General features: G+C 44.9%; 1 protein-coding gene across 5 annotated transcripts in view; it reads right to left on the bottom strand.

The window, feature by feature from the left end:
- Window positions 1-27,370, bottom strand: part of LOC138304092 (uncharacterized) — a 381,850-nt gene that overhangs the window by 254,185 nt on the left and 100,295 nt on the right. For 4 of the 5 annotated variants that reach the window (XM_069243822.1, XM_069243821.1, XM_069243824.1 and 1 more), the window contains exon 4: window positions 16,495-16,950. The exons of the other annotated variant lie outside the window; for it this stretch is intronic. In XM_069243822.1, coding sequence (XP_069099923.1) covers window positions 16,495-16,950 — 456 coding nt within the window. The remainder of the gene's footprint in view (window positions 1-16,494; window positions 16,951-27,370) is intronic. 5 annotated transcript variants of the gene reach the window in all.

Consider the following 27,370-nt stretch of genomic DNA (forward strand, 5'->3'; position numbering starts at 1 on the left):
TCTTTTTGCCATTTGGCAATATTGTGATAATTTTTGGATCTGGGAGCCATAAAGTTATTCTTGTTTCTTCATCTAAGTCTACTTGAAGGTCTGCTACTTTATATCTTATTGTTTGCCCTGAAGAAGGTGGCAATTGAATCTCATTTTTGTCCACCGAAATGCGCGTCGGCACATGACACATAGGCGTCTATTGGCGTACTATAAGAGCCAATGGATAAGATTTTAAAGTGGATCATGTCCAATTATAAGTGTTAACAGGCATAAAGACATACGGCGAAACAAGTGTATCAGTTTTACAGATATTTAACCATACGGTGAAACAAGTGGACCATCAAAAATTGACTAGGGAACAACATAGACTAAAAAAACAGATTTCTTTCTGTTTTGATTAAATACAGAGAATCAGCTATTAAAATATGGTGAAGAACATTGATCATTAACCTATGTTTGGTCTTTAAGGATACAAGGACACAAGAATGACCTTGTTTCTCTTAAGATTTCAACCCAATCGGTGCAATTCTCTAACCTTATGAATTCTATGTTACCATCTGTGATGAATAATTGATTCAGTGTTTGTAGTATGCTTATATTATTTGTTCCCTAGATTTTCTTAGTTATGACTGTTTCTCTTTTGGAGTTTATGTCTTTAGTTATTATCTATTAGAGTGCATTGTTCTTTATTGTCAGATCATGTTGTATGGATGGATATTGCCCTGTATGAGTGATTGAGTGATTGCAGTGTTTTTGTCTTGTGGATCTTCAGTAGCATTTGCTAGTTTAACATTGTTCATTTAATTTTCAATTAAGTTCTTTGTAAATAGGAGCTATTTTGGATACACATATTAAAGTTATACATTTTTGCCTTATGTCTAAATGTACTTTTTTCATTTATGGTTTCCACAATATTTTATATAAATTGGGTTATGAGGTACACGTACCCATAATAATTATTTTTTGGGAGAGATTTGCTATTTACTTTAGATTTGTGTTTCCCTGGGCTTGCTCTTCTCATACTTCCAGGGGCCCTTGTGTACTGTTTTGACCACATCATGCCGAGGACAAGCATTCCTCATGCCATGTTATGGTAGCAGCCTTGGACCCGGTAGAAATTACTCTTGGACCTTCTGGGGGCTGCTCATTAGCCAGTGACTAGCAGATCTTACTGCAGAGGACTATCCCCCTCAACAAGGCCCTCTTCTGCAGTGCTATTCTCTTGCTTTGCTTCAGAGAACACTAAAAAAGAGCTGATTGTTGACTGGAGAATCCTTGACACAATCGCCTAAAAACTCAAATTGTTTTTGGGGTACAACCAAATGAGCCTTTCCACCTCTTTCAGTGGGTGGAAGGGGGGGAGTTCAAAGAACACTGGTAAAGTGACTGATTGCCTATTGTACAAAGTCACAATTTTCAGTAGGAAGGCCTCCTGAGTCCCGGGCACCAATTTCTCTGAACAATAGATGGTGTAGGGTGGTTGCAATGAAAGTGCTTGCAGTTCACTCATGTGACGAGCTGATATAATCGGAATGAGTAGCACAGTCTTCACAGTATGGAGATGTAGCAAGCAGGTAACCATTGACTTGAAAGGCTTATACCCATGAAGAATGTCAAGAATAATTTAAGGTCCCACTGCGGCATCACAAACAGCTTTGGATGAAGCATTTGTCAAACCTATAATAAATCTCATCACAACAGGTGATTTAAACTAGGACGAAAGGGCTGACACAAAACCTTTTACAGTCCCTAGTGCAAGGTCTTCCTGGGCTAACGACAAAACAAACAAAAGGATTTATGAAAGGGGTCAGTGTCCTGGGCATCACACCAAGCTACAAATTCATCCCAGCGTAAAAGTGTAAATGAATTTTGTGGTGGGTCATTTGGCAGACAGGATGACATCTATGTCTTCAGGTGGTAGATCGAAAGCAGTTAACTGCTGCCACTCAGTTCTAAAGCATGGAGGTGTAATTTGCATATATGAGGAGGACCCTGCTATGCTGCTGAGACAAGAGGCCCTCCTGAATGGTAGCCTGATCAGAGGACAGAGGCTCATGAATGACTTGTGCCCGGATGTTCTTTATCCTCTTCAGAATTTGAGGAAGGAAGAGTAGTGGCAGGAAGGAGTACAGGAGTCATTGTGTCATTCCAGCTGGAATGAGACTCCTAAAAAGTGCTCTTGCGGAAACTCCAACACACATTGTTTGACACTGCACATTCTTGGCAATGAAAAAAAGATTAAGCCAGGGCTCTCCTTGGTGAAAGACACCCTGTGCCACCTTGGGATGTAGACCCCAAAAGTGATCTGCCAGACGACTTCAGCTCAGTCCATCCGCTCTGGCATTCAGGGACCCCACCAGAGGGGTTGGGAAACAGGAAGATGCCCTTGTGGCACTACCCTCCTCCAGAGATGCAAAGCCTCTTGGCATAGATCTCTGGTCCCCACACTGCCCTCCTTGTGGCAGTACCACATAGCAGTGATGTCAGTGGGAACCTCCCTTTGATGGACAGCAGGAAGACCTTTGGGGTCAGACAAATGTCCAATACCTTAAATAGCGTGATGTAGAGTCAGCTCTGCACTGGAGACCAGATGCCTCTGATCTGATGAATCCCTCAACCCAACAGCAATGTGTGCATCACCACTGTTGGCTCTGGGTGGGAAGGGAGCGGGCCACATCCCAGACAGATTGTGATTGGCTGCCATCACTGCAGTTTGTGGGTTGTCTCTTCTGAGACCGGGATGGAATTGGAAAATCATCTTTAATGCTGCACCCACTGGGACTACAAGTTCCACTAGCATAAGTGACAAGGAAGAAGCATGAGGTGAGGAAGTATCAGAGACCGTCACCTGGATCCAGGACCAAGCCTAAAACATCCTAGCTCAAATGTCCCAGTCTTGTTGTGGTGGAGTAAAAGCTTTGAACTCCATTGTGCCTAGGGGTAGGCGTAAAACTTTGCACTTGTATAGTGCACTACTCACCCGTTAGGGTCTCAAGATGCTGTACACATACTGCTGTAGAACCCCTCCTGGCTTTTCCCTGTGAGGCGCCCACTCCTGGGAAACCCCCAGGGTGAAGCCAGGCATCCAAGCGCTATAAGGGCCGTTGTAGAGATTAAGCAAGCTATTGCCCAGAGTTACAGAGTGGGACCCATTAATTAGATTAGGCACTGAGGCGAGAATTATCTGGTCCAAGCGAATTGAGCCCAAGACCAGCCAAAGCGGGAACTGAACCCTGGTCCCAGGCCCAATCGCTGCATCAGGGTCTGCTGCTCTAACCATTGTGCCACACTTCTCCAACTCGTAACTTGTGTAATTCTGTGTAGCATAATCATGCGAAATTACCCAGGACTAATTATGCATTTAGCGCTATCATTTAGAGCAAAAATGCCCCTTCATGCCCAAAATTGACCTGAGCATGCAATTTGCACCATGAAATAGTGCTAAATGCAACAGAACACAAATAGCAAGCAGCTGCTCGTGCTCTCTAAATTTGCTACTGGGGGTAGAATTTTACCCCTGACATTTAGAGCTATTTTCATAGCACAAAATGGGCTCTTTGCATTCAGAGCAACAGAGCTAAATGCAGCAGAACACAAATAGAGGGTGTGAGCAGCCGCTTGTACTTGCTAAATGTCTTCTTCTGGTATGATTCCACCCGCCACTCAAATATCTCTTCATTACACGAGGAGTAGTTATTGTGTAATTAGAGGTAGATCCATATTAAAGAGTAATGCAAACTGCTGAAATCACTCTGATTATGCTAGTATAATTGAAATTCCGCCCAGGCTTATTGTGGCCAGAATTGGCCATATGAATGAAAGCATCTGTGATGTAATCAGGTGGGACTTTAGTTCTTCATAGAAAACCCCACTACTGTCAGGAGTTCCACCACCATCTGGAGGTGGTCCACGACCGACTGTGGCAATCCTGCCTTCACCAGCCAGTGATTGAGACACTGGAATATTTAAACTCCTGAATGCTAAAGATAAGCAACTCCCAATTGGCACCGGTGACACAAAAGGGGAGCACTTTAACCATAGGTAACACCTGTGGAACTGCATAGCAGGTATATAAAAAAACGGATCCAGCAAATCCAAGGACTCCATCCCGTCTCCAGGGTCCAGAGCAGAAAGGATCTGAGCTAGTGTTAGCCTTTTTTTCATTATGTCCTTTTGCATGTAGGTGTTCAGGGGTCAAAGGTAAAAGATTTTCCTGAGGGCCCCATCATTTTTCGGGATGAGAAAATGGCATGTATAACCACTCTGCTTTTCTCCGAGTTGTTACCCTCTCAATGGCACCCTTGAAGAGCATCAAGCACACATCCATCAGCAGGGTGGAAAAATGCATGTCTGAAATTCACTGTGGAGTGGAGGGATATGGGTGGAAAAATGCTTGTCTGACATTTACTGTGGTGTGGAGGGATATGAGTAGGGAGGAAAGAAAACATAGGTTGGGGTGGGGCTTATCCTGCAAATTTGGCAGTCACTTTTTGAACGAGCACAGCCACCTGGGCAATTCATCTGACATTAAACTGCCACTTCCTGTGGCATCATTACCGGAGCTGAGCTAGGCGGTGACTGCTGTAGTGCAACACTCACCCCCACCAGCAAAGAGGAATGGAAAGACCCAGGACGCGGCAAGGCGACATCTCGCAGCTGGGCCTTTCAAGCCTGGGAGGTCGGAGAAAGGCCTGACGCAGGTCCTTGGGACCCCGGAGGGCCATGCCGTGCCTGAGGCTCCTGGTGGGAGAGCCCCTCTGCAGGAGACTTTGCGGACTGAGGGTGGCCCTGGAAGAGGGACGCCGCTTGGCAAATGAGAATGTGCACAAGGAGCCCCCCTTCTCAGGGCAGGAGATGTGAAGCAAGGTGGTGGCCTGAGATACGAGAAAGGGGGCAGCCACTCCCCCAGGCATTGTGAGTGGCGAGACTTGTAGGGCTGAATGCTGAGGAGTGCTGGGGAGGCTGGGACGATAGTAAACGCCCCCTGCATGAATCAGGACTGGACTGGGTAGGCGTTTCCTTCTCCATCGCACCCCTGCTGAGGTTGATGCCCCTTGGCTGAAATGGAAGGAGGCATGCAGAACTGGAGGACTTGATTGGGGCCCTGAAAGAACTGGAGGCACCTGGAATAAGAGGGACCATACAAAGCATATGTTCCTGTGACTACAAGACATTTTGGATCTTAAGGGGGCCTGGAGCGTATCGGGTGTCATGAAGTGAGCTGCTGTGTGGGTGATACTATAATGTGAAGACACCACCGTGCGACAAGCAAACTTTCTCTACTGCTGTTGGGGTAATTGCAACCCTGCTCTCCCCCCCTTGGGGCCCCGAAGCTGGATTGGGCCTGATCTGGTGATAACCGTAGCAAGCAGCAAAGGGACTGTCAGCCAACCCAGGGGGCCCCACAGAGACGTTGAATAGGATACTGTGAGTGACTGCTTCTCCTTCCTCTATTTGCTTGCCTAGGCCTCCCTGGGTTCTGATACGGGTACTAACTGCGCTGACAGGACGCTAGAGGGACCTCACCTTAGGCACAGATTGCGGCTGGCCCAGTGTCTCCTCTCTGTGTGGGGGGAATGATGGGATGGACTGCGACTGAGTAAGGCAGCGGTCCCCAGCTCTCAGCCGATTGGCATGATGGTGAGAGATAAGCCAGCAGCCCCCACTTCTCAACAGAAAATAGATACATTTACTAAACAAACTGTTCCCATGGGGAAGGCAGGCGTGGCTGGGGGCATCCCCATGCCAGAGGACAGTGGGACCCCCCCCCAAATTCTGCTTGCGATTTAGAGCCTCAGGGTCTTTATGGAAGGAAAGATGGGGGAATTAAAGGTCGATCCAGCTCTGATTCCACAAGACTTCCGGAACACTACTCACAGAGTTTCTAAAGTGGAGAATAGATTGTTAGAAATGGAAGATAAGGCCAAATCACATGAGAACCACTTGGTGACCCTGCACCACCTGGCAGGACAGCAGGGGACCATGGAGGGAAGATCCAGGCGTAACAACCTACGAGTGGTGGGCATACAGGAAGGGGTCCACTCCCACCAAATTCATGAGCAATTGGTTGTCCAGCTCAGGCCCGAGTGCACAGAGCTGTGATTGCCAAAACCCCCAGTGGACACTCCCCCTCACCCTTTTATTGTGAGGGTACTCAATTACACAGATCAAGATGCAGTGCTCAGGGCAGCCCGCTTGGTAGGTCTGCTAACCTGTCAGGCTCCCCCCATGACGGTTTTCCCGGATTCTACCTTTAAAGTGAAAAAAACATGACAGTCCTTTCAAGAGGAAAAGCAAAAACTGAAGGCCATGGAGATTAAATACATGCACAAACACATGCTTCTATTCCCGGCCACCCTTAAAGGTCATCTTTCAGGACAAGACCTTTTTCTTCAACACTCCTGAGGCGGCCTGGGATTGGACAGAAGAGCGACCACGTTGCACACTAATGATTTCTGTCCAGCTAAACACATCAATCTCTTTGTTGATTGGGGATGTTTTCAGTTGGGGCTGGGGGCTAGACAATAGGGGTGATGTAGGTCACATGTTAGCCCTGTTGGCTGTGGACCCTAGTTGCACCACAACAGGTACTTCTAGTTCACGAAGTATGAGGAGGTCGTTCAGGGAGGTTGCGGGTAGCCTGATTCATTATAAGTTTTTCTTTTTCAGGTAGTGGTGGCGAGTGCAGGTGCGGAGCAAATACTTAGTATTAAAAAATATGCTCTTCTATCTTAGCGGGGTTTCTCGAACATGGCTGACACGCCTCGACATAGGATTTTTGTGCAATGCCAAATGATACCGGGCACACTGAAGGCCCTCTCATGGAATGCCAATGGGATACTAGACACAATTAAAAGGGGGGCAGTGCTCAAGGGTACTCCGAAAACTGAGGCAAACGTAGTAATGCTCCAGGAACCCACTTACTAGGAAATAAATCACCATTCCTGATCTTAAGGGCTTTGGTCAGGCATACCACTCTGGAGTCATGGCCATCTTGATCAGGAGATGCACTCCTCGGTGGTCTACAAAGTGTGGCAAAACGGCTAGGCCAATATGTGGCGGATGCAATTCTTCCTTTATCTTCCACTCCGCCACGTGCTGATGCCATCCCCACAGGGAAAGGACACCATTCCTGAGTTCTCCTCCATGGAAGCAATACCTCTTCTTAATAACATAAAAGCCCACAAGCTGTCTGAGATTTACAATATGCTTCTGTATAATATGCCCAATCCCATGGTGGGGGGTGAGAAGGGCATGTGAAAGAGAGCTGACCTACTGGAAGATGAGGATTGGAAGGAGGGAGTGGAGGTCCATAGGGAGGCATCCCGATTTAGGCTAGTAGAACTCAAGCTGCTCCATCGTACTTACCCTACCAGGGGGAGATTGCACCGGATGGGTCAGATAGCTTCGGGAAACTGTCTGAGATGCGAGGATCCACACGCTAAATTGTCCACACATTCTGGCTCTGCCCTGCACTCTCTCACTTCTGGACAGGGGTACTGCAAGGTTGGAGGAGTTGCTAGGATAGAGGCCTCAAACTTATTCTGATACATGTCACAACTTTGCGGGGGCTGGGGGGAATGGGAACTGCTATCAAAAAGCAATGCTCTGGCTTGATTTAATTGTGGCCAAGTAAAAGACTGCCTGGGCATGGAAAGACACGCTAGCCCCCTCTATGGATATATAGGCTAAACGAAAGGACATCTGTATGGAACTACAATGATCGATTTGTTTAGGCAGGGGATGCCCACAGAAATATATCTAAATATGGAAACAATGGGCAGAATTCTGAGGCATACAGTCAGAACCTCATGTAGGCCTCCCATGGTCCAGTTTGGAAGAAACATGACAACATGATCAGGGCATATAATTCCTGAGAGAGGTGAAAGGGCTGAATCAGGCTTGGTGGGTAGGCAGGAGCTCTAGCAGGCCACTTTGTGTCATTATTATGCTGCTTTGGGGTTGTGCTATGTATGAGAATGTATGCTGTGTTTCTGCTGTGCAGTGCGAGCCACCACTCGCATTGTTTACAATAATCAATAAAAATGTTTTGCAAAAAACAAAACGTAAATCCCCGCCTTTTGAAAAATGTTGAAGACTCATTTGTCAGACGTGAGGGTTCGTCAACCCAGGTGGAAGTATTAGCTCTTGCACTCCACTGATTGGCCATGTGTCACTAAGCATACACTAAAGCAGCTTGTTGGCCATTGTAGCATAGGAAGAAGTTTTGGAGGACTCATACCCCTAAAAGCGTTTGTGGTGGTCAACAGACCCCAAGGAACATACTGTAGCTTTTCTGTTTTTAAAGCATTTCACAGCAGAGACAGCCTTCTCATCAAAGAGGTGGGGCCCATCAAAGGGCATATCTATGAGCAATGCCTGTACATTGCTGGAGAATCTGGTGGACCTAATCCAGGCATATCTGCAAAGAACAAAACTGGTAGTGAATGCCATGCTAATGGAGTCTGAGGTATCCAAACCGGCGCGGATAACATATTTTAGCCATGTCCACCCATCATGGATCACTTAAGCTAGAGAGCTCCTAAGATACTCCTGGACTGACTGGCAAGATCCGGCTAGACATGTCTTAAAGGAATTACCGTGTTTACAGATCACAGTGCCAGGCTGGCAGAAGAAAGCATATGTTTGCCAAATGCATCAATCTGTTAGGATTCTCTATAAGGAGGATTAGTTGGAAAATAGTTAGGGTTTACATTACTGGTTAAGGTCTGCACATTGACACTTTCCAGAGTAGAGTGCTTGGTGAGAAAATCTGGAACACCCTACGCCAGCCTCTGGCGTCTGGCCACTTGCTGGTTAACAGGTAGGCAAGAACATGGTTTCCACAATATAGCCATCAAAGTAGCTTTGAGGATATCATTAAATGGGAGTTAGGGCATATCATGCTGGCCCACACTGAGAATTTCTGTGAAAACATTTGTCTAAGTCTTAATTGAAGGCAGCTGTAGTTCAAGTATCTCGGCTGCCCTCCAGACTTCCACCACTGCAAATGAGGCACTTTCTTCTTTTGGTGGCTCAGGTGTGGAGTCAAGATATGTCTCAAAGAAGGTATCAAGCCCCCTGGTGTTCAGTAAATCAAGATATAAGACATCATCAGTGTAGTGAGGGGAGAGCAAGCCACCACCATTAACATAATCATCATTATCAATACTCCAAGATGCACCCTGTTCCTGCACAGAAGCTGAGTGAGAACCAAAAAGATAAAGCTGCCCCTACAGATACCTGCGAAGTGGGAGGGGCAAAGCGTTAGGGCCTGGTTACTAGACAACATAGTATACTTTAGAAAATTCATGGTGTAACATTGGTCGAGCTCTAACTAATGTCAGTTCAGGATCCAACATGGGCACTGAACCAGAGTGGATCGCTTGGCTGGAGCAGAAGTCTATACTTATAGTTGGTTCTGGTCCAGCAATGGGTCCTAAGTGGACAGACTATGCCAGGGAGGGACCCACTTGTTGTAACCTGACTGGAGGCCCCTGTGACTCTGTGGGACCTGAGGGAGCACCAGAAAGAGCCAGAAAGCTAAAAGTAAATATTCAGCATGGCCTCATTGATAGCCTTAATCTGCTGCGGTGATGAGGACAGCCTGGGGAACTCTGGTGCCGGTGACCTTGATGGAGTGCAACTTATATCTTGATGCCCTAGCGCTTTCTCTTTATAGTCAGATTCGAAGGATGGGGATGAGGCCTGATTTGTTTTCCTATGCTTGTGTTTGGACTTGGACTTACCTGAGGAATAAAGAAAGGAATTGGAGCAGCTCTGAGAATGGCCTTGTGAAAAGGACCACCAGCACACTACTTTAGAGCAGGTTCTGTGCGAAAACCACGACTTCTTGTGTTCGCTGATGAACAACTTTGACTCCCAGTCTCAAATTGCCTTCGGGTGCATTAGGGCACATTTACCTCACGACTTAAGAGTTGTGACCAGAACCCAGGCACCAAAAGTACACCTTGTGTGGGACCATGACTGACATCACTTTCCTGCAGTCACAACATGGCTTGAGTCCTGTTTTTGCAGTAGACTTCTTTTGATAGCACACACTGAAAATGTTTTGGAACATCGGAAGACCAATAAAGTTGGAAATGATGCTCCAAATCTGTATTGGAAGGTGCAGAAAAGGAAGGGCGAAACCTGTGTCTAGGGTCAAGAAAATTAATAATTTGAATAAATGAATAAATATCATCCCTGGGCTAAGAAAACTAAAGATTTGAATAAATAATTTGTTTTCAGACTAATAAATCCAAGCATTGGAAGAAATTAAAAGTTATCAAGCTTTGCTTAACTGGATGCATTGGGAGGGCTATGGAATCATGTTTCATTTCAAACTCACAGCTTAAAGCTACTGCTGAGTGACAGTACTGTTTCGAGTGCTGCCAAATGCAAAAACATGTCTTTTTGCAGAAAGAAAGTAGCTTAATTCTGCACTCAGCGGTGGTGCTTAAGTCAGTCTGCACAACGCCACCTAGCTGAGATGAAGGAATCTGCAGTTAGAAGTTTCAATCAGAATAAAGGTTACTGTGAAGAACTTCATTAAACTTATAATCTACTTTCAACACACATCTTCATAACTATTTTGAAATACACATTTGCATGCCTTTATGTTAACTTTGAGAAGCACTACTTCCAAAACAGATCTATGTGGTGACTGGACTTCTGGATTGGCCTTATGTGGAGGGCTTCTGGAAAAATAAAGAACTGAAATCTGCCTTTATTGAAAAGTACAGAAATTCTGCCACATAGTGGCAGCATTCTCCTATTTTTCAAGCGAATAACAAATACTTATTTATCTCACGCCAAATACGGGAAGCATTTAGCAATCTAATTATCTAATTCCGTGATTCACATACCAAACAGGAAATACTTTGCAATCAACTCCAGTGCATGAGGATACATATTCTTATCCACTCAACTTTCAGTGCAAACAGAAATGAAAAATTACCCCCCCCCCATTCTCTGGGTTAAAAGCACAAAGGTACCTCTTTGTGGCTTGTTTGGTGCTATAAAAGTTTAGGTAAAGACACTAGAAAGGGTTGCATCTCCAGGGTGTCACAGCCAGTCTGTAGGAATGAGGTAAAAACACTTGCAAGACGGTGGCCTTGTTGTGTCCACGCTATTGCAGCGACAGGCCTGGGAGGGTTGCTGTGGCACCTGGCATTCATCCACTACACTCCAAACCAAAACACATAGGTAAAAGAAATTGTCATCTACAACACCAATAGCTCTAACTCTCACAAATGCGAGACCTATTGCATTGCAAATGTTTGTTATATATTGGATGGAAGATTCTCCCTTTCTAAGATGTCAGAACGCTGTTCTGAGCATAGAGATAATTGAAGAGGGGAGCTAAATACTTCGTTTAATATCCCACATTTTGTTTAAAATCAAAATGCAGACTTGAATGTAATTAATTTCAAGATGGTCATGTGGAAGGGTTCAAATGGATCATTCATCAGATGCATCAACACTATGTTAGGATCCACGTTGGCACAGGCATACTCATTGATGCGACTATTCTTTTTGCTCCTTTCAGAAAGCTTTCAATCACTGGTGCAGTGAAGACCTTTCTTCCTATGTATCCCTTGTGTATGCCACTGTGGCTGCCAGACGTACTTTTAGTGACACATAAGTCAGGTTTTTCCATTGTATTTTGTTGGAAAATGGGCTATGGGTAAGGGCAGGTAAGTACCAACACTTAGCAAAAGGCCACTAACCTCCACTTAGGTCCAGTTAGGTCTCAGTAAATTAAACCCAGCTCAACCCTTGTTAGCTTGGCAACGAGCGACAAGGCTTAACTTAGGAGACAGAGGGTAATGCATTCAAATATCAAAAAACAGTAATTAAATAAAACACAGGAAATAGTGTTAAAAATCCAAAATAAATTTATAACAACAGACTATATTTTTATCTTTAAAATGACACCAAAATGAATAAAATCGGATAAAGGGAACCGGAGATATGAATTTTTAAAGAATTAGTGCTTTCTATTGCATAGAAGCAACTTGCGCTCAAAGGGTTAAAAAAGGTCACACTGGAAAGGAACAAAGTCCAGAGTTCAGGCCACCCACGAGGTAACACTGTCACACTTACTTTCAGAAGTGTTTGACTCAGGAAAGTGGTCTACAGCACCAGCCATGGGTTCAGAGGCTCTGGTGTGCCTCTTGGGATCTGGAACTACAACTCCCACAATGCACCTCTTCAACTTATGGAGTTGCGCCAAACGTTTCCAAACTTCTGGATCTTCTTCCAGGGGTCGTTTTTGTGTCCTTGGAGTGTCCACAACTTGATCCAAGGTTCCAGAAGCTCTGAGTTGCTCCTTGGGAGTTGAGACTACAATTCCCAGAATGCACCTGGCGCAAACTCCTTTTTGGCCACTGGACAGTGGTCAGCTGGTTGGTTTCTTCAGGAGTTGATGCAGGGGACTCTGGTTAGCAATTTTTCGCCTGTAGCAAACAGGGAGTCCCTCCTAGAACCAGTTGAAGCCAGGCAAAGTCCTTCTTGTGGTGAAGCCCAAGTGTGCAGCTGGTGCAGTCCTTCAGAGTGCAAGGCCCAGGTGCAGGCCAGGGGTCCACCAGGGCAGTCCTTCTTCTTCTGTAGTTCTTCCTGGTAGGGAACTGAGGTGTGGGTGCAGGTCTGCCAGTTGTATCCATGCTCCTGGGTGAAAAACAGGGGGGTCCTGGTTCTCCAATCAGGGGCAGGGTCCTTCCCCTGTGATGACCACTTCCTGGGAAGTGTGGCAAAAATCAATCCCAGGGAGCAACATTCCTCAAAAATCCATCATGGCTGAAAGTGATTTTTGGAGATTACATCTGGCTGACCCCACCCACTGGTGTGGCTAAAAATCCTAAACACACGCCTCTCCTGCCCTCTCCTAATCTAATCAAGGGGGCACCTAATTGTCTGGGTTTGCAGGATGTGGGGGTGTTGTTGGGTTGCTCCAAATGTCCTTCTCTGCCTTTGAAGACCAGTTTGGCAGCCCTCCCCCTTCCTGCCTCACCATCCGCTGAGGGGAGATATCCTCCCAGAGGAACCTCTCTTTGTGTGAAGCCAGGCCACTTCACACCTCATTAAGTCAGCCTGGCCAGGCTGCCAGAGGCTGGACAATCAGAGCACAGCAGCAAAAACACTGAAGGGCGGAAGTTGGCAACTTTTCAGGTAAAGATGAAAACTCTTTACCTGAACAAGTTATATTAAATCCAACAACTGGAAGTTGTGGGATTTATATAACAATTAATTTGATACCAAACTTCTGGTATCTGTTACTTAAGGGGACTTTTAAAATTAAAATAATGTCTCCCCATTCTAGCCTATGGAGGCCATTCACTACAATGAGGGAAAACCAAATGTGGCTGTTTTTACCTCACCAGGTCTTATAAAACTATTTGTATAAGGCCCCTGCTTATAGTTACATGGCACCAAGCCCTAGGGGCAAATAGGGCACACCTTAGGGGTGACTAATATGTAAAAATTACGTAGTTTAAGACTTTGGAACTACTTTTAATTCCAAAGTCGAATTTGCATATAACTTTAATTTAAAAGCAGCCAGCAAGGCAGACCAGCCTTTAAAATGACACTGGACACCTCAGCAGTACACCTATGGGTGCACTACCTATGCTGGGGTCCCTAAACCTACATGCCTTACCATAAACTAGGGACTTATAGGTAGGTTGACTTAGCCAATTATAATTAGCCTAATTTGCATACTGATTTTACACAGAACACAGGCCCTGGGACTGGTTAGCAGTGCCCAGGGCACCATCAGAGTCAGGAAAACACCAGCAAAAAGTGGAAAATGGTGGCAAAAAGTTAGGGGACCTCAGCAATCAGCCCTGTTCACTCACATATTTCAATTAAAGGTTTCAATGGTATTCAAAATTCCCAATGGGAGGCAGTCGAAGTCCTTCTGTTCTTTTGAAGGACTAAGGCCATTTCGGCCTCAACTTCCCTTTTCTTGCGCTCGATCTCAAGGGTGCATTCTTCTGTGTCAAGTGTAGTCACCAATTTCTTCTGCATCCAAGTTTTGGCTGCTGTTGACTGGGCAGCCATCTTCTTGGCTTTCTTCCAACCTCAATTAATCTTTTAATGCCATTGTCTTTTCTGAGACGCATCTGCCTGCGTTATCATTTGACTGGGACTGAGGGGTTCTTTATGGCTCAACTTGCCTTCGGTCAGCAAGGGTTTTGGCACCAAAGCAGTCTTTTCTGGTCTAGAGTCTGAAACTCTCGGCCCAACCGCTCCCATCTTTTTCACCATTACCTGTTTGCACTTCTCCTCTGACTTATTGTGTTCCCGCTAGACATCTATGATCTCTTTCTCTGCATCTGAGCCCTCTCCTTCTTTGGTGACTTTGTCTTATTCCTCGCTAGATAGTTCAAGGCTCTAAGTGATGGTGTTTCCTTCTGCCTCTGCATCGTGAGGTGTGCTTGCCTTTGCTTTTCTTGTGCCCTCAGCGTTTTTGGTTTGAATTCTACCCAAGTCTCACACATATTGGTCTTGTGGTTTCTTGGCAGGCAGCAACTGCACACTGCGCAGTCCCTCTGAAAACGTATGGTGGCACTCTGGGCAGAAACTGAATGGTGTGTTCTCCCAGGCCCCCTGTCCGTCCATTATCTGTCCTTTGCTTGACGCAAGTTCTACTTGGTTCAGTGTTTTTCAGTGGAAGTTAGTGAAAATCTCTGGTTAAGACGCCCTTCCTCCTGCTATGGCGATGATCTTCTCTGACTTTCAGTTTTCCTTGACAAAACTTGGAGATCTGCAGCGATGCTTCCAGCCCAAAAGGCGGAAAAATGAATCTGAAGATGGCAACCACGTGAGGAAACTTCCAGGGAAGGTGTCAGACGTCAGGAGAGACTGGGCCAGACACCAAATGGTGAGGACCATTGACGCTGAACAAAAAAAAAAAAAAGGGAAAAAGAGAGAAGGGACTACTAGGAGGAGAGTTCTGGACCCAACCACTAGAAGGCGGAATAATGCATAGCATGTGAATCCAAAAAAAATTCATGCAGCAAAACTAATGAGTGTATGAAGCAATAGGTCTTCCAACCCCTCATTCTGGAATAGTCTGCTTCAGTACACAATTAGCTGCCAACGCTGCCTCCCTAAACCGGGAATAAAATCACAATGGTAGATTTGAGGCATATCTATTGTCCAGGTTTGCCTGCATGAGGCATCTGGGCCAACCCTTTTGCTGAGAAGTATCTGATAGTAGCATTTACCAGCCTTATAAAACACCACCCCATGGAGTTTTGTTTAAAAAAAAGTGATGGAAGAAATGCCCGAATTCATTTCAACCACTGCCAATCACTCTGGCCACATTCCAGATCATCGCTTTTCACCCACTGTGTAAAGTTGAAAGCGACCTGCCTTATGCAATTCAGTCTTGGTCCTGCTCCAATAGGAAAAGTCCAACCCCACCTGACATTAGATGAGTCAGGCTTAAGAAGAGATACCCGTAGGAGATAAGTTGATAAATTTGAAACATATCTGAGCAAAACTGACAGCAAAATATATTAAAAAGATCAAAGAATAAGTGAAATCCCAGCCACGCATGTCTATATTTCCCATAAAACTGAAGAACTGAAATGCCAGTGCTTGAACATTATTTTTCAGTACAGTAAAAAAAATAAACACAGGTTCAGTGGGCTACTTAGCTGTGGGAATCCTTCTCAGAATTAAAAAACACCAGTGGCGTAGCGTGGGTTGTCAGCACCCGGGGCAAGGTAAGTAATTTGCGCCCCCTAACCCGTGGATTTTAGCACTCGAGTCCCCCCCCCCCCAGATGTTGCGCCCGGTGCGGCCGGCCCCCCCTGCACCCCCCACGCTACGCCACTGAAAAACACAAAATATTATTTATGAAATCTAGTACACACTCTACTATTTCCAAATGTACCCAAGGAAAAACACCTACTGCCATTTTAATTTACAGATACGGCAGTCACTTAAAAGGAAATTTCAAGACTGCATGTGGTTATGCAAGTCACGAGAGTCCTTTCAGTTGCAAGGTGACCGTGAACAACTTCAACAAGCGCAGAAAAGTGTCAGTTTGGCTGCTTTGTCCAACTAACTCATTATATACTAAGATCTTAAAATGGGGGAAATAATCATGGATGGATTATCCTCTTGCAAACCTACACCTCCCATATGATTTATAGAGGTTTAATCAACACTTCAATGAAGACGAGTGCAACGCACTAACATCTTGTCTCTAAAACAAGCTACAGAATTTGGTGCTCACAGAAAGGTCAGAGTTTTTGAACAATAATAGTCTACTTAGGATGGCATCAATAGATAAACTTGACGTACACTGCAACTATCAGTTAGAGACACATATTATTACACTTATGTTTAGACCATGATGGGGTGGAGAGTTACAAAGAGGTATACTTTGTTCTTTCATATAAGAAAACAAAATTGAGAGGGATATCTACAAGTCAGTGTCATAGAGAAAGAACAGAAGTTACTATTACAACTAGAATTTCATATTACCTTTGATCAAAGGAGTATTAAATCTTGGCTTCCCAGCCTGTCTCCAGAGATCCATCATTCGAGGAAACCAGTGAGGTAAGGATGTTGTGTTCTTGCCACCAGGACCCCAACCAAGTCTCAAGTGATGGAAAACACGTCTTATTCCCTTCATCTTTAGCCGGCACTGGTCTGCTGAACGACAGAAACCTTCCTGACGCATGTCATCCTCAACAGTTTGCCATTCATGCAGGGTAGACATATGTTTAGAGGACATTAGGAGTCCAAGGTGTGGTGATCGTCTCAAGGCATTAAGAAGTCCCTCCAGTTCCTCTATGGACCAGTTTACACTGCGTCTTCGGACCTCAGTCCACTTTGCCGACATTTTCCCTCTAGGTCCTTGCATCAACTTGCCCCGCTGGTGAGAAACTTGAAACGAACCAACACTTGCCATGTCCGCTTCATGCCTTCTAATAGTTCCTGTCATATTATAGGTAAACATAAGGCATTAAAAGTGGCACTTACGAATGTAACATGGGTATGGATTCAAAATATTACAGTTAGAAAATGCTCACAAAAACCTGAGAAACAATTCAAGGTGTACCACCAAAGCTACAGAAAAAAAGACGTGTTTTGATAACGCCACAGGGACTATTAAAAGAAACCAAGGTATATTGTGATTCCCATTTACCAATATTATGTTTTAGGTCACCTAAAGAAAAGAAAAAAACATGCAATATTATTCTCCTACCTGTTACTATAGTCTGTCTCCAGAGAAGGCAGAGAAAAACATATGCATAACTGGCAACTGAATCATTGCTACTTCTTTACAGTAGTAGGAAGAGGAGGACATATTGACTTCATATTCATAGCTAAACTCCATAAAACAGAGTTAGATCAAGGAAGTGCATATTTATAAAATTCATCAGAAAATCAATATCAAATATTAAAACAAAACTAGTAAGAATCACACCAAGCAAGCAGTCAAGAAAGTCCTAAAGTGAATGAAGTCAATCACGATAATAATGGAAATTGAGCTCAAGAAAAGCAGCAGCCTCAAAGTCTAAATTCTTTGCAAGCTACATTGTAATTTCTATACTCTATTCTGTCAATATCACAAAGAAATATAAAGGAAAGTGTTGGACCTGGCTTTTTGACAGGGTCATCCCCAAACTTTTTGCCTTCCTCCTTCTCTTTTTCTGACCTCATTTTTGCTGGTTTCTAGATTCTGCGCACTTTACCACTGCTAACCAGTGCTAAAGTGCATATGCTCTCTCCCTTAAAACATGGTAACTTTGGATCATACCTGATTGGACTATTTAATTTACTTATAAGTCCCTGATAATGTGCATTACCTGTGCCTTGGGCCTGTAGATTAAATGCTACTAGTGGACCTGCAGCACTGGTTGTGCCACCCACTTAAGTAGCTACCTTAACCTTGTCTCAGGCTTGCCATTGCAAGGCCTGTGTGTGCAGTTTCACTGCCACTTCGACTTGGCATTTAAAAGTACTTGCCAAGCCAAGAACTCCCCTTTTTCTACATATAAGTCACCTCTAATGTGTGCCCTAGGTAACCCCTAGAGCAGGGTGCTGTGTAGGTAAAAGGCAGGACATGTACCTGTGTAGTTATATGTCCTGGTAGTGTAAAACTCCTAAATTCGTTTTTACACTACTGTGAAGCCTGCTCCCTTCATAGGCTAACATTGGGGCTGCCCTCATCCACTGTTGAAGTGACAGCTGCTGATCTGAAAGGAGCAGGAAGGTCATATTTAGTATGGCCAGAATGGTAATACAAAATCCTGCTGACTGGTGAAGTCGGATTTAATATTACTATTCTAGAAATGCCACTTTTAGAAAGTGAGCATTTCTTTGCACTTAAATCCTTCTGTGCCTTACAATCCACGTCTGGCTGGGCTTGGTTGACAGCTCCTTGTGCATTCACTCAGACACACCCCAAACACAGGGTACTCAGCCTCACTTGCATACATCTGCATTTTGAATGGGTCTTCCTGGGCTGGGAGGGTGGAGGGCCTGCTCTCACACAAAGGACTGCCACACCCCCTACTGGGACCCTGGCAGACAGGATTGAACTGAAAGGGGACCTGGTGCACTTCTTAGCCACTCTTTGAAGTCTCCCCCACTTCAAAGGCAAATTTGGGTATAAAACAGGGCCTCTGCCCTACCTCATGAGACACTTGCTGGAGAAGAAACCTGAACCAGAAACTACATCCTGCCAAGAAGAACTGCCTGGCTGCTCAAAGGACTCACCTGTCTGCTTTCTACAAAGGACTGCTGCCTTGCTGTTGCCCTGCTGCCTTGCTGAACTCTTGCTGTGAAAGTGCTCTCCAAGGGCTTGGATAGAGCTTGCCTCCTGTTCCCTGAAGTCTCAGGACCAAAAATACTTCTCTTTTTCACTTGGACGCTCCGTGCGCTGAAAATTTAGACGCACAGCTTGTTCCGCAGCGAGAAAAACGCCGCACACCGACGCTGATCGACGCGACGCTCTTGGGACGACCGAAAATCCGACGCATGGCTTCGCAAGGACAACGCCGCCTGACCTCTAGAGGAGAAATCGACGCGACGCCTGTCGTTAGATCGTAATTTCAACGCACAGCCCCGCAGACCGACCTCTAGAGGAGAAAGCGACGCGACGCCTGCCGTGAGATCGTAATTTCGATGCGCAGCCCCGCAGACCGACGCGCAGCCGGAGAACAAGCAGGAAAATCCACGCACAGACCTGGGACATCTGGTAATCCCCGCAATCCACAGAAAGAGATTGTCCGCGCGCCGGAAAACGACGCACGACTTCCCCGCGTGAAAAATAACGACGCGAGTCCGTGTGTGCTGGGGAGAAATCGACGCACACACCCTTTTTCCACGCACCTCTTCCTTTGTGGCCCTCTGAGGAGAATTTTCCACTCTAAACCAGGTACTTGTGCTTGAAAGAGACTTTGTTTATATTCTAAAGATTTAAGACACTTTATATCACTTTTCAGTGATATCTCTACAATTTCCCATTGCAACTTTATTCTTTTTGACCTACAATTATCCTGTTAAATATTATATATTTTTCTAAACACTGTGTGGTGTATTTTTGTGGTGCTATATGGTGGTCTTGTATGATTTATTGCACAAATACTTTACACATTGCCTTCTAAGTTAAGCCTGACTGCTCGTGCCAAGCTACCAGAGGGTGGGCACAGGATAATCTTGGATTGTGTGCGACTTACCCTGACTAGAGTGAGGGCTTTTGCTTGGACAGGGGGTCACCTGACTGCCAACCAAAAACCCCATTTCTAACAGAAAGGAATTAACCCCTGTGCAGGCACATAATTTATATATATTAGGAACCATCCCCAAACGTATTGTAAACATGTAGAACTCATTCTTTAAATGATTCTGGAGTCATAAGAGTTGATGAAATTGACAAACCTTCGAGTACATGTTGAAAGAATTACTCAGATCGTAAATTTGAGGGGCTAACTGTAGGAAAGTACCATCTTACCCCCATTTTTCACTGTATATATGTTGTTTTAGTGTATGTGTCACTGGGACCCTGCCAGCCAGGGCCCCAGTGCTCATAAGTGTGCCCTGTATGTGTTACCTGTGTTATGACTAACTGTCTCACTGAGGCTCTGCTATCCAGAACCTCAGTGGTTATGCTCTCTCATTTTTTTCCAAATTCTCACTAACAGGCTAGTGACCAATTTCACCAATTCACATTGGCATACTGGAACACCCTTATAATTCCCTAGTATATGGTACTGAGCTACCCAGGGTATTGGGGTTCCAGGAGATCCCTATGGGCTGCAGCATTTCTTTTGCCACCCATAGGGAGCTCTGACAATTCTTACACAGGCCTGCCACTGCAGCCTGAGTGAAATAACGTCCACGTTATTTCACAGCCATTTACCACTGCACTTAAGTACCTTATAAGTCACCTATATGTCTAACCTTTACCTGGTAAAGGTTGGGTGCTAAGTTACTTAGTGTGTGGGCACCCTGGCACTAGCCAAGGTGCCCCCACATGGTTCAGGGCAAATTCCCCGGACTTTCTGAGTGCGGGGACACCATTGCACGCGTGCACTCCACATAGGTCACTACCTATGTGTAGCTTCATAATGGTTACTCCGAATATGGCCATGTAACATGTCTAAGATCATGGAATTGCCCCCTCTATGCCATCCTGGCATTGTTGGCACAATCCCATGATCCCACGGGTCTCTAGCACAGACCTGGGTACCGCCAAACTGCCTTTTCAGGGGTTTCACTGCAGCTGCTGCCAACCCCTCAGACAGGTTTCTGCCCTCCTGGGGTCCAGCCAGGCTTGGCCCAGGAAGGCAGAACAAAGGACTTCCTCAGAGAGAGGGTGTTACACCCTCTCCCTTTGGAAAAAGGTGTTAAGGCAGGGGAGGAGTAGCCTCCCCCAGCCTCTGTAAATGCTTTCATGGGCACAGATGGTGCCCATTTCTGCATAAGCCAGTCTACACCGGTTCAGGGACCCCTCAGCCCTGCTCTGGCGCGAAACTGGACAAAGGAAAGGGGAGTGACCACTCCCCTGACCTGCACCTCCCCTGTGAGGTGCCCAGAGCTCCTCCAGTGTGCTCCAGACCTCTGCCATCTTGGAAACAGAGGTGCTGCTGGCACACTGGACTGCTCTGAGTGGCCAGGGCCAGCAGGTGACGTCAGAGACTCCTTCTGATAGGCTCCTTCAGGTGTTACTAGCCTATCCTCTCTCCTAAGTAGCCAAACCCTCTTTTCTGGCTATTTAGGGTCCCTGCTTTGGGGAATTCCTTAGATAACGAATGCAAGAGCTCATCAGAGTTCCTCTGCATCTCTCTCTTCACCTTCTGCCAAGGAATCGACTGCTGACTGCGCTGGAAGCCTGCAAAACTGCAACAAAGTAGCAAAGACGACTACTGCGACACTGTAACGCTGATCCTGCCGCCTTCTCGACTGTTTTCCTGGTGGTGCATGCTGTGGGGGTAGTCTGCCTCCTCTCTGCACTAGAAGCTCCAAAGAAATCTCCTGTGGGTTGACGGAATCGTCCCCCTGCAACCGCAGGCACCAAAGAACTGCATCACCGGTCCTCTGGGTCTCCTCTCAGCACGACGAGCGAGGTCCCTTGAACTCAGCTACTCTGTCCAAGTGACTCCCACAGTCCAGTGACTCTTCAGTCCAAGTTTGGTGGAGGTAAGTCCTTGCCTCCCCACGCCAGACTGCATTGCTGGGAACCGCATCTTTTGCAGCTACTTCGGCTCCTGTGCATTTTTACAGGATTTCCTTTGTGCACAGCCAAGCCTGGGTCCACGGCACTCTAACCTGAATTGCACGACCTCCTGAGTTGTCCTCTGGCGGCGTGGGACTCTCTTGTGCAACTTCGGATGAGCACCATTTCACTCCACTTCGTAGTGCCTGTTTCGGCACTTTTCTGGGTGCTGCTTGCTTCTGAGATGGCTCCTTGTCTTGCTGGACGCCCCCTCTGTCCCCTCACGCAATTGGCGACATCCTGGTCCCTCCTGGGCCACAGCAGCATCCAAAAACCCCAACCGCGAGCTTTGCAGCTAGCAAGTCTTGTTTACGGTCTTTCCGCAGGAAAAAACTTCTGCACGACTCTTCACGACGTGGGACATCCATCCTCCAAAGGGGAAGTTTCTAGCCCTTGTCGTTCTTGCAGAATCCTCAGCTTCTACTGTCCAGTGGCAGGTTCTTTGCACCCACAGCTGGCATTTCCTGGGCATCTGCCCACTCTCGACTTGATCGTAACTTTTGGACTTGGTCCCCTTGTTCCACAGGTACTCTAGTCTGGAAATACATCGTTGTTGCATTGCTGGTGTTGGTCTTTCCTGCAGAATTCCCCTATCACGACTTTTGTGCTCTTTGGGGAGCTTCAGTGCACTTTGCACTCACTTTTCAGGGTCTTGGGGTGGGCTATTTTTCTAACCCTCACTGTTTTCTTACAGTCCCAGCGACCCTCTACAAGGTCACATAGGTTTGGGGTCCATTTGTGGTTCGCATTCCACTTTTGGAGTATATGGTTTGTGTTGCCTCTATCCCTATGTGCCCCCATTGCATCCTATTGTAACTATACATTGTTTGCACTGTTTTCTATTGCTATACTGCATATTTTTGGTATTGTGTACATATATCTTGTGTATATTTGTTATCCTCATACTGAGGGTACTCACTGAGATACTTTGGCATATTGTCATAAAAACAAAGTACCTTTATTTTTAGTATATCTGTGTATTGTGTTTTCTTATGATATTGTGCAAGTGACACTAGTGGTACTGTAGGAGCTTCACTCGTCTCCTAGTTCAGCCTAAGCTGCTCTGCTAAGCTACCATTATCTATCAGCCTAAGCTGCTAGACACCCTATACACTAATAAGAGATACCTGGGCCTGGTGCAAGGTGTAAGTACCCCTTGGTACTCACTACAAGCCAGTCCAGCCTCCTACACTAACTTCCTCCTAAAACAGACGATTTGAAATGAGTTAACCTTACATTTTTCAGTATTCAGTAAGACCAAGTTAAATGAGGACCAAAAGGCTACTTAGTAAATCTTCTGTGAAACACATTCCTAAACTGAAAAAACAAGATATTATCAAATATGCATTCTGTACCAGTTCCAAAAGTACACAAAGAAAAATACCCACAGACACTCTTAGCTTTGTAATTTTCAACTAAAAGAAATGTTAATGGCTGCAATGCAACCCCTTCCCTTTCTTCTGACTCACATTAACTATAATACATAAGATGTATGAACATGTACATAGTTACTTTAAAAGCAACCCAGGCGAGGTATCAAGGAAGTGAATCCTTGGTCCTGATGAAAAGCCTAGGGGAAGGCTTGAAACATGTCGACCCTTAGGAAGGTAGATACATAACCATCCTCCCTTCCTTCTCCCTGTTTTTCATCATACTGACTAGAGGCAAGAATTAGAACCCTATTATGAAGGTATTTTTAAATTGTCGCCAAATATAAATGGAATCACCCACACTCCTATTTTTCATCATTCTGCACTATGTTATAATCTCTTCTAGTGCTCCCATATATTTCTTAGGTCGCAGCATGCCTCGTCCCGCAAGGGAACAGGATGGACCCAATGATGAAGCATGTCACCAAGGGGTAATTCTGGGGAGTGAGGTTTTTATAAAAACAAATGTTGTCTACACTTAGTGGAGGAGTATTACCATCAGTACCTATATGACAAATATGAGTGTTTCAACAAACTGACTGGCTACATGCGGTGTGGATAAACATGCACATAAACATGTAAATGTATAAACATCAAATCTTAACAATAGTCTAACAGACAGAAGTTTCACAAATGGTAAGAATGTAAATGCATGCATTGTTTAAATTCGATAGGAATAATAGATATATGACAAGGGTCAATATATAAACTGCAGAAGAAGAATTAGGACAACATTGACTCCAAGGATTGGCTGCCGCATACTCAAATGCAGCCTTTAGCTTTGGTTTCTGGACAACTGTGTCTATTAGCAGAAAGTAAACGCAAATCCTTTTTGAGTCAGTGTAATATGCCACAATTTAAGCTTAGCTAAGATACAGTTTCAACCCATCTTCATTACCTAGAGCTAGGTGGGTCCTAATTAAAAGGTTGACCAATTTTCTAATAGCTACTCTGTGGCCATAAAATTCAGTGACGTTTATCTGGTGTTCTTTTTAGCCAATAACCAAGGCTTATAGTACAAATCTGTTGTTTCCAAAACAGCATATTCACCTCATATGCACCTGAGCCATCACGTTACTGGTGTACTTCACAGTCACCTTGGAGACAGTTTACGTTTTGTTAAGACATAATGATGCCCACTTAAGCAGCAGTGCTAAAGCTTTAAGCTATGATGCATAATCAAGCCCGTTCTCTATGTGAATCATATAAGATGATGTGATCACGAGGGAGATTCTAAAATGGAATTTTCCCTAGAATTGTGCACCTTCAGCTACACCCATAATGTGCTACGTTTCCAAAGGCCATTAATTTTTCCTTGTGCACATTAATAAAAGACAGAACATTGTTTGCCACCATGTGATCTATCAAACGTAAAGATACCACTGTTTGATTATTCCCCCCATAATGGTAGATTAATTTTCAGGACAACTGTTTATGAATATAAGAATTGGTGGTTATTGAATGTCCAATGAGCTAGGAGCTCAGTGCTTGTATCTCCTGTGCCAATCTGTGTTCTCGGCTTAACCTGCCCGTCAAATATTTGAATCCCTACATTGTGCTTAACGCATGTGGACTGGAGCCCGTCCTCCTCACCAGCGCTATAATGGGGAGATTATCCTTTGCAAAAGGATATCAATGGCGCCAACTGTACAAAACCAACTCTTTATTACGTCCAATTATGATGATACCTACATTAACATACCTTAAGAAGCTCACACGCTTTTAGCTCAGGCTCCCTCATCAGCTGCCAATCTCCATACATTCATTATCTCACCACAGTAAAAAATGAGTCACCCATTATGGAGTTGGACTTCACCTCCACAAGAATAAAATGCTCACATTTTGAAATTTTGATCATGAAATGTAAGCCATAAGAAGGCACAGTCATACCGGACCAACTCCCCCACCCCCCTACCCCCACCACCACCACCTGTGCAGAAGAGAAGCAGAAATCCCCAACCCTCATTCCATCAATCTCCAGAGAGAGCCCCAATTCATACCACACTCACAGGGGAGGAGCTGGAAAGAAGAAGAAACACAAGCCAGAAAGGTGGCATTTGCCCAGCCAGAGCACACAAGCACCATTTGCAAAGCAGAAAGAAAAACAGGTTGGGCGTGGGCTTGCCTTCCATTTATGGCCCTCTTTTGAATGCAGGAGCCTGGCTGCGAGGTCGGAGGTTAACAGAGGAAGACTGTTTTTTGTTTCAACGTATGTCATGTGGAGGAGGAAGCGTTTTAGAAGTCCCATTTTGTTCCTATAAAACGATAGTAAAGTGCACTAGTACCGAATAATGGTTGAGTTGAAATTACAGCTGAGAGTTCTTGAAAGTTTGGCACTTGCCTTTCCAATGACGTGCCATATCTGTTACTATCACTTGTGAACATTTACATTGCCCATCCGAGCCATTCACTTGCAACCTACCCGTTTATCCCTGCCACTTTATTTATATACCCTCTTGCTGCTTTCCCTTCCAGCAACATGGTGTTAGATACTGATGTTCTGTCTGGGCTACAGTGCGGTAGCAACCACATTTGTGTTGATAACACTTCCTGCATAAATTACTAGAAGTGAGTTCACCAGTTGGCAGGGTGCAAAGTGAAGGACTTTGTGAGAGATGGTGGTTACTACTAGCTCTAATAACTTTGTTAGGCGTTTGGACCACAGCAGTGGCTTTAATGTATAGCAGAAATACCAACAGAGCATGTTGTCTCTGAAGTGTCGTCAACATTACCAACTAGACAGTGCTGTGATTGCCACTAGTAAATGTAGTCAAACTGAATAGATGGGAGGGATAGAGTTTCAAAAATTAGAGAAAGCACACAAGTGGTAACACCCCCTCAGGTCAACAATTACTAAAGCTATCATTAGTGGATGTTCAATATCATCAGTCTGTTCACAGAGGCAACATCGAAGCTTGCTCGCCTGCCCGCTCCCGCTGTCACTTATCTCTGTTCTTGTTTTACTAAATCCTAAGGTCACAAGATAGAGAAAAAAAAAAAAAAAGATGAAGAGCAGGATGCTCACAATACGACACCCCCTTCTAATGAAAAAAGAGGAAGAGACAGAGATTAGATCATTCTTAGTGGATGCCTTCATGTAAAACCTTCCTGCACCTGCTTAGAATACCCGCTGTACCCTTAGGATTTGTGGCTTTCCTTCTCCTGACTGGCTATACAACACAGACTGTATTGTGACAAAACTTTGCTTTTTGACCGAAATCTCAGTCCTTGATGCTGACGATTGATGCTTAAAATTTAGCTTTTTATGCAGTGCTGGAAAGTCAGCTTTTAGGATCTTTTAGGACCGTTTTTTTCAGGTGAGCGCAAAGCACTCAGTCCTGGATTGTTATCTCTCTTTGGGCTTCAAACCACACCCATGTCAAGTCAGTGTCTTTCATTGGTTCGTGGGCTTGCCTTTTAAAATCTGCTTGCTTTCATTAGTGGAAGGCATGCATATGTCATGCCTTTCCGGTGGTTAGCCCTCATCGAGTGCAGCGACCAAGTACTGAAAACATACAGGACTTGCTGTTTTCCATCGGGTTTTTGGACTACTTTTTCTCTTTTTTCGCAGTGCAATCTCACTGGTCAGAAGTCGAGCGCTTTGCATGACATCGACCCTGTTACATAGTTAATTGCACTTTTGCTGGTTACGTAGATAATTGCACTTTTGCCAGTTACATGGATAATTGCACCATTGCCGATAATTTTCACTACAAGCGATCGTTTGTGTGTCTGCTTTGCACTGATGGCGGCTGCCAGCTCGCCCATGTGAAACTTTTACTTTTCAGATTATATGGCAAGAAAAGTCCAGGTATTGTGTATTTTATTTTCATTTTCAATTTAGATGGCACAAAAAGTCCGGTTAGGAATTTACAGTGCTAATTGCTCGAGCTCAAGCAAATGTGAGACTGGTTGCATTGCAAATGCTTGTTTCATTGGGGGCCTAAGTATAACTGGAGGCATTAACTGGTTTCATTAGTATCTTATAATGATGTTTCACTCTCGATACTTCGACTCATCAATGTGTACGACAAGAGTTATCTCTAGCATCTTTCAGGTATTAAGCCATTATATTATGTATGGGTCCCCAACTGTTTTTCAGGGATTTCAAGCAAATAATGTCTCTTTTTAACTCTTTTCTTTAAAAAATAAGGAGGGTCAATTTCTTTATTTTCATCTACTTAAAAAGATATATAAACGT

The sequence above is a fragment of the Pleurodeles waltl genome, chromosome 7 (assembly GCF_031143425.1).
Source record: "Pleurodeles waltl isolate 20211129_DDA chromosome 7, aPleWal1.hap1.20221129, whole genome shotgun sequence".
NCBI lineage: Eukaryota > Metazoa > Chordata > Amphibia > Caudata > Salamandridae > Pleurodeles > Pleurodeles waltl.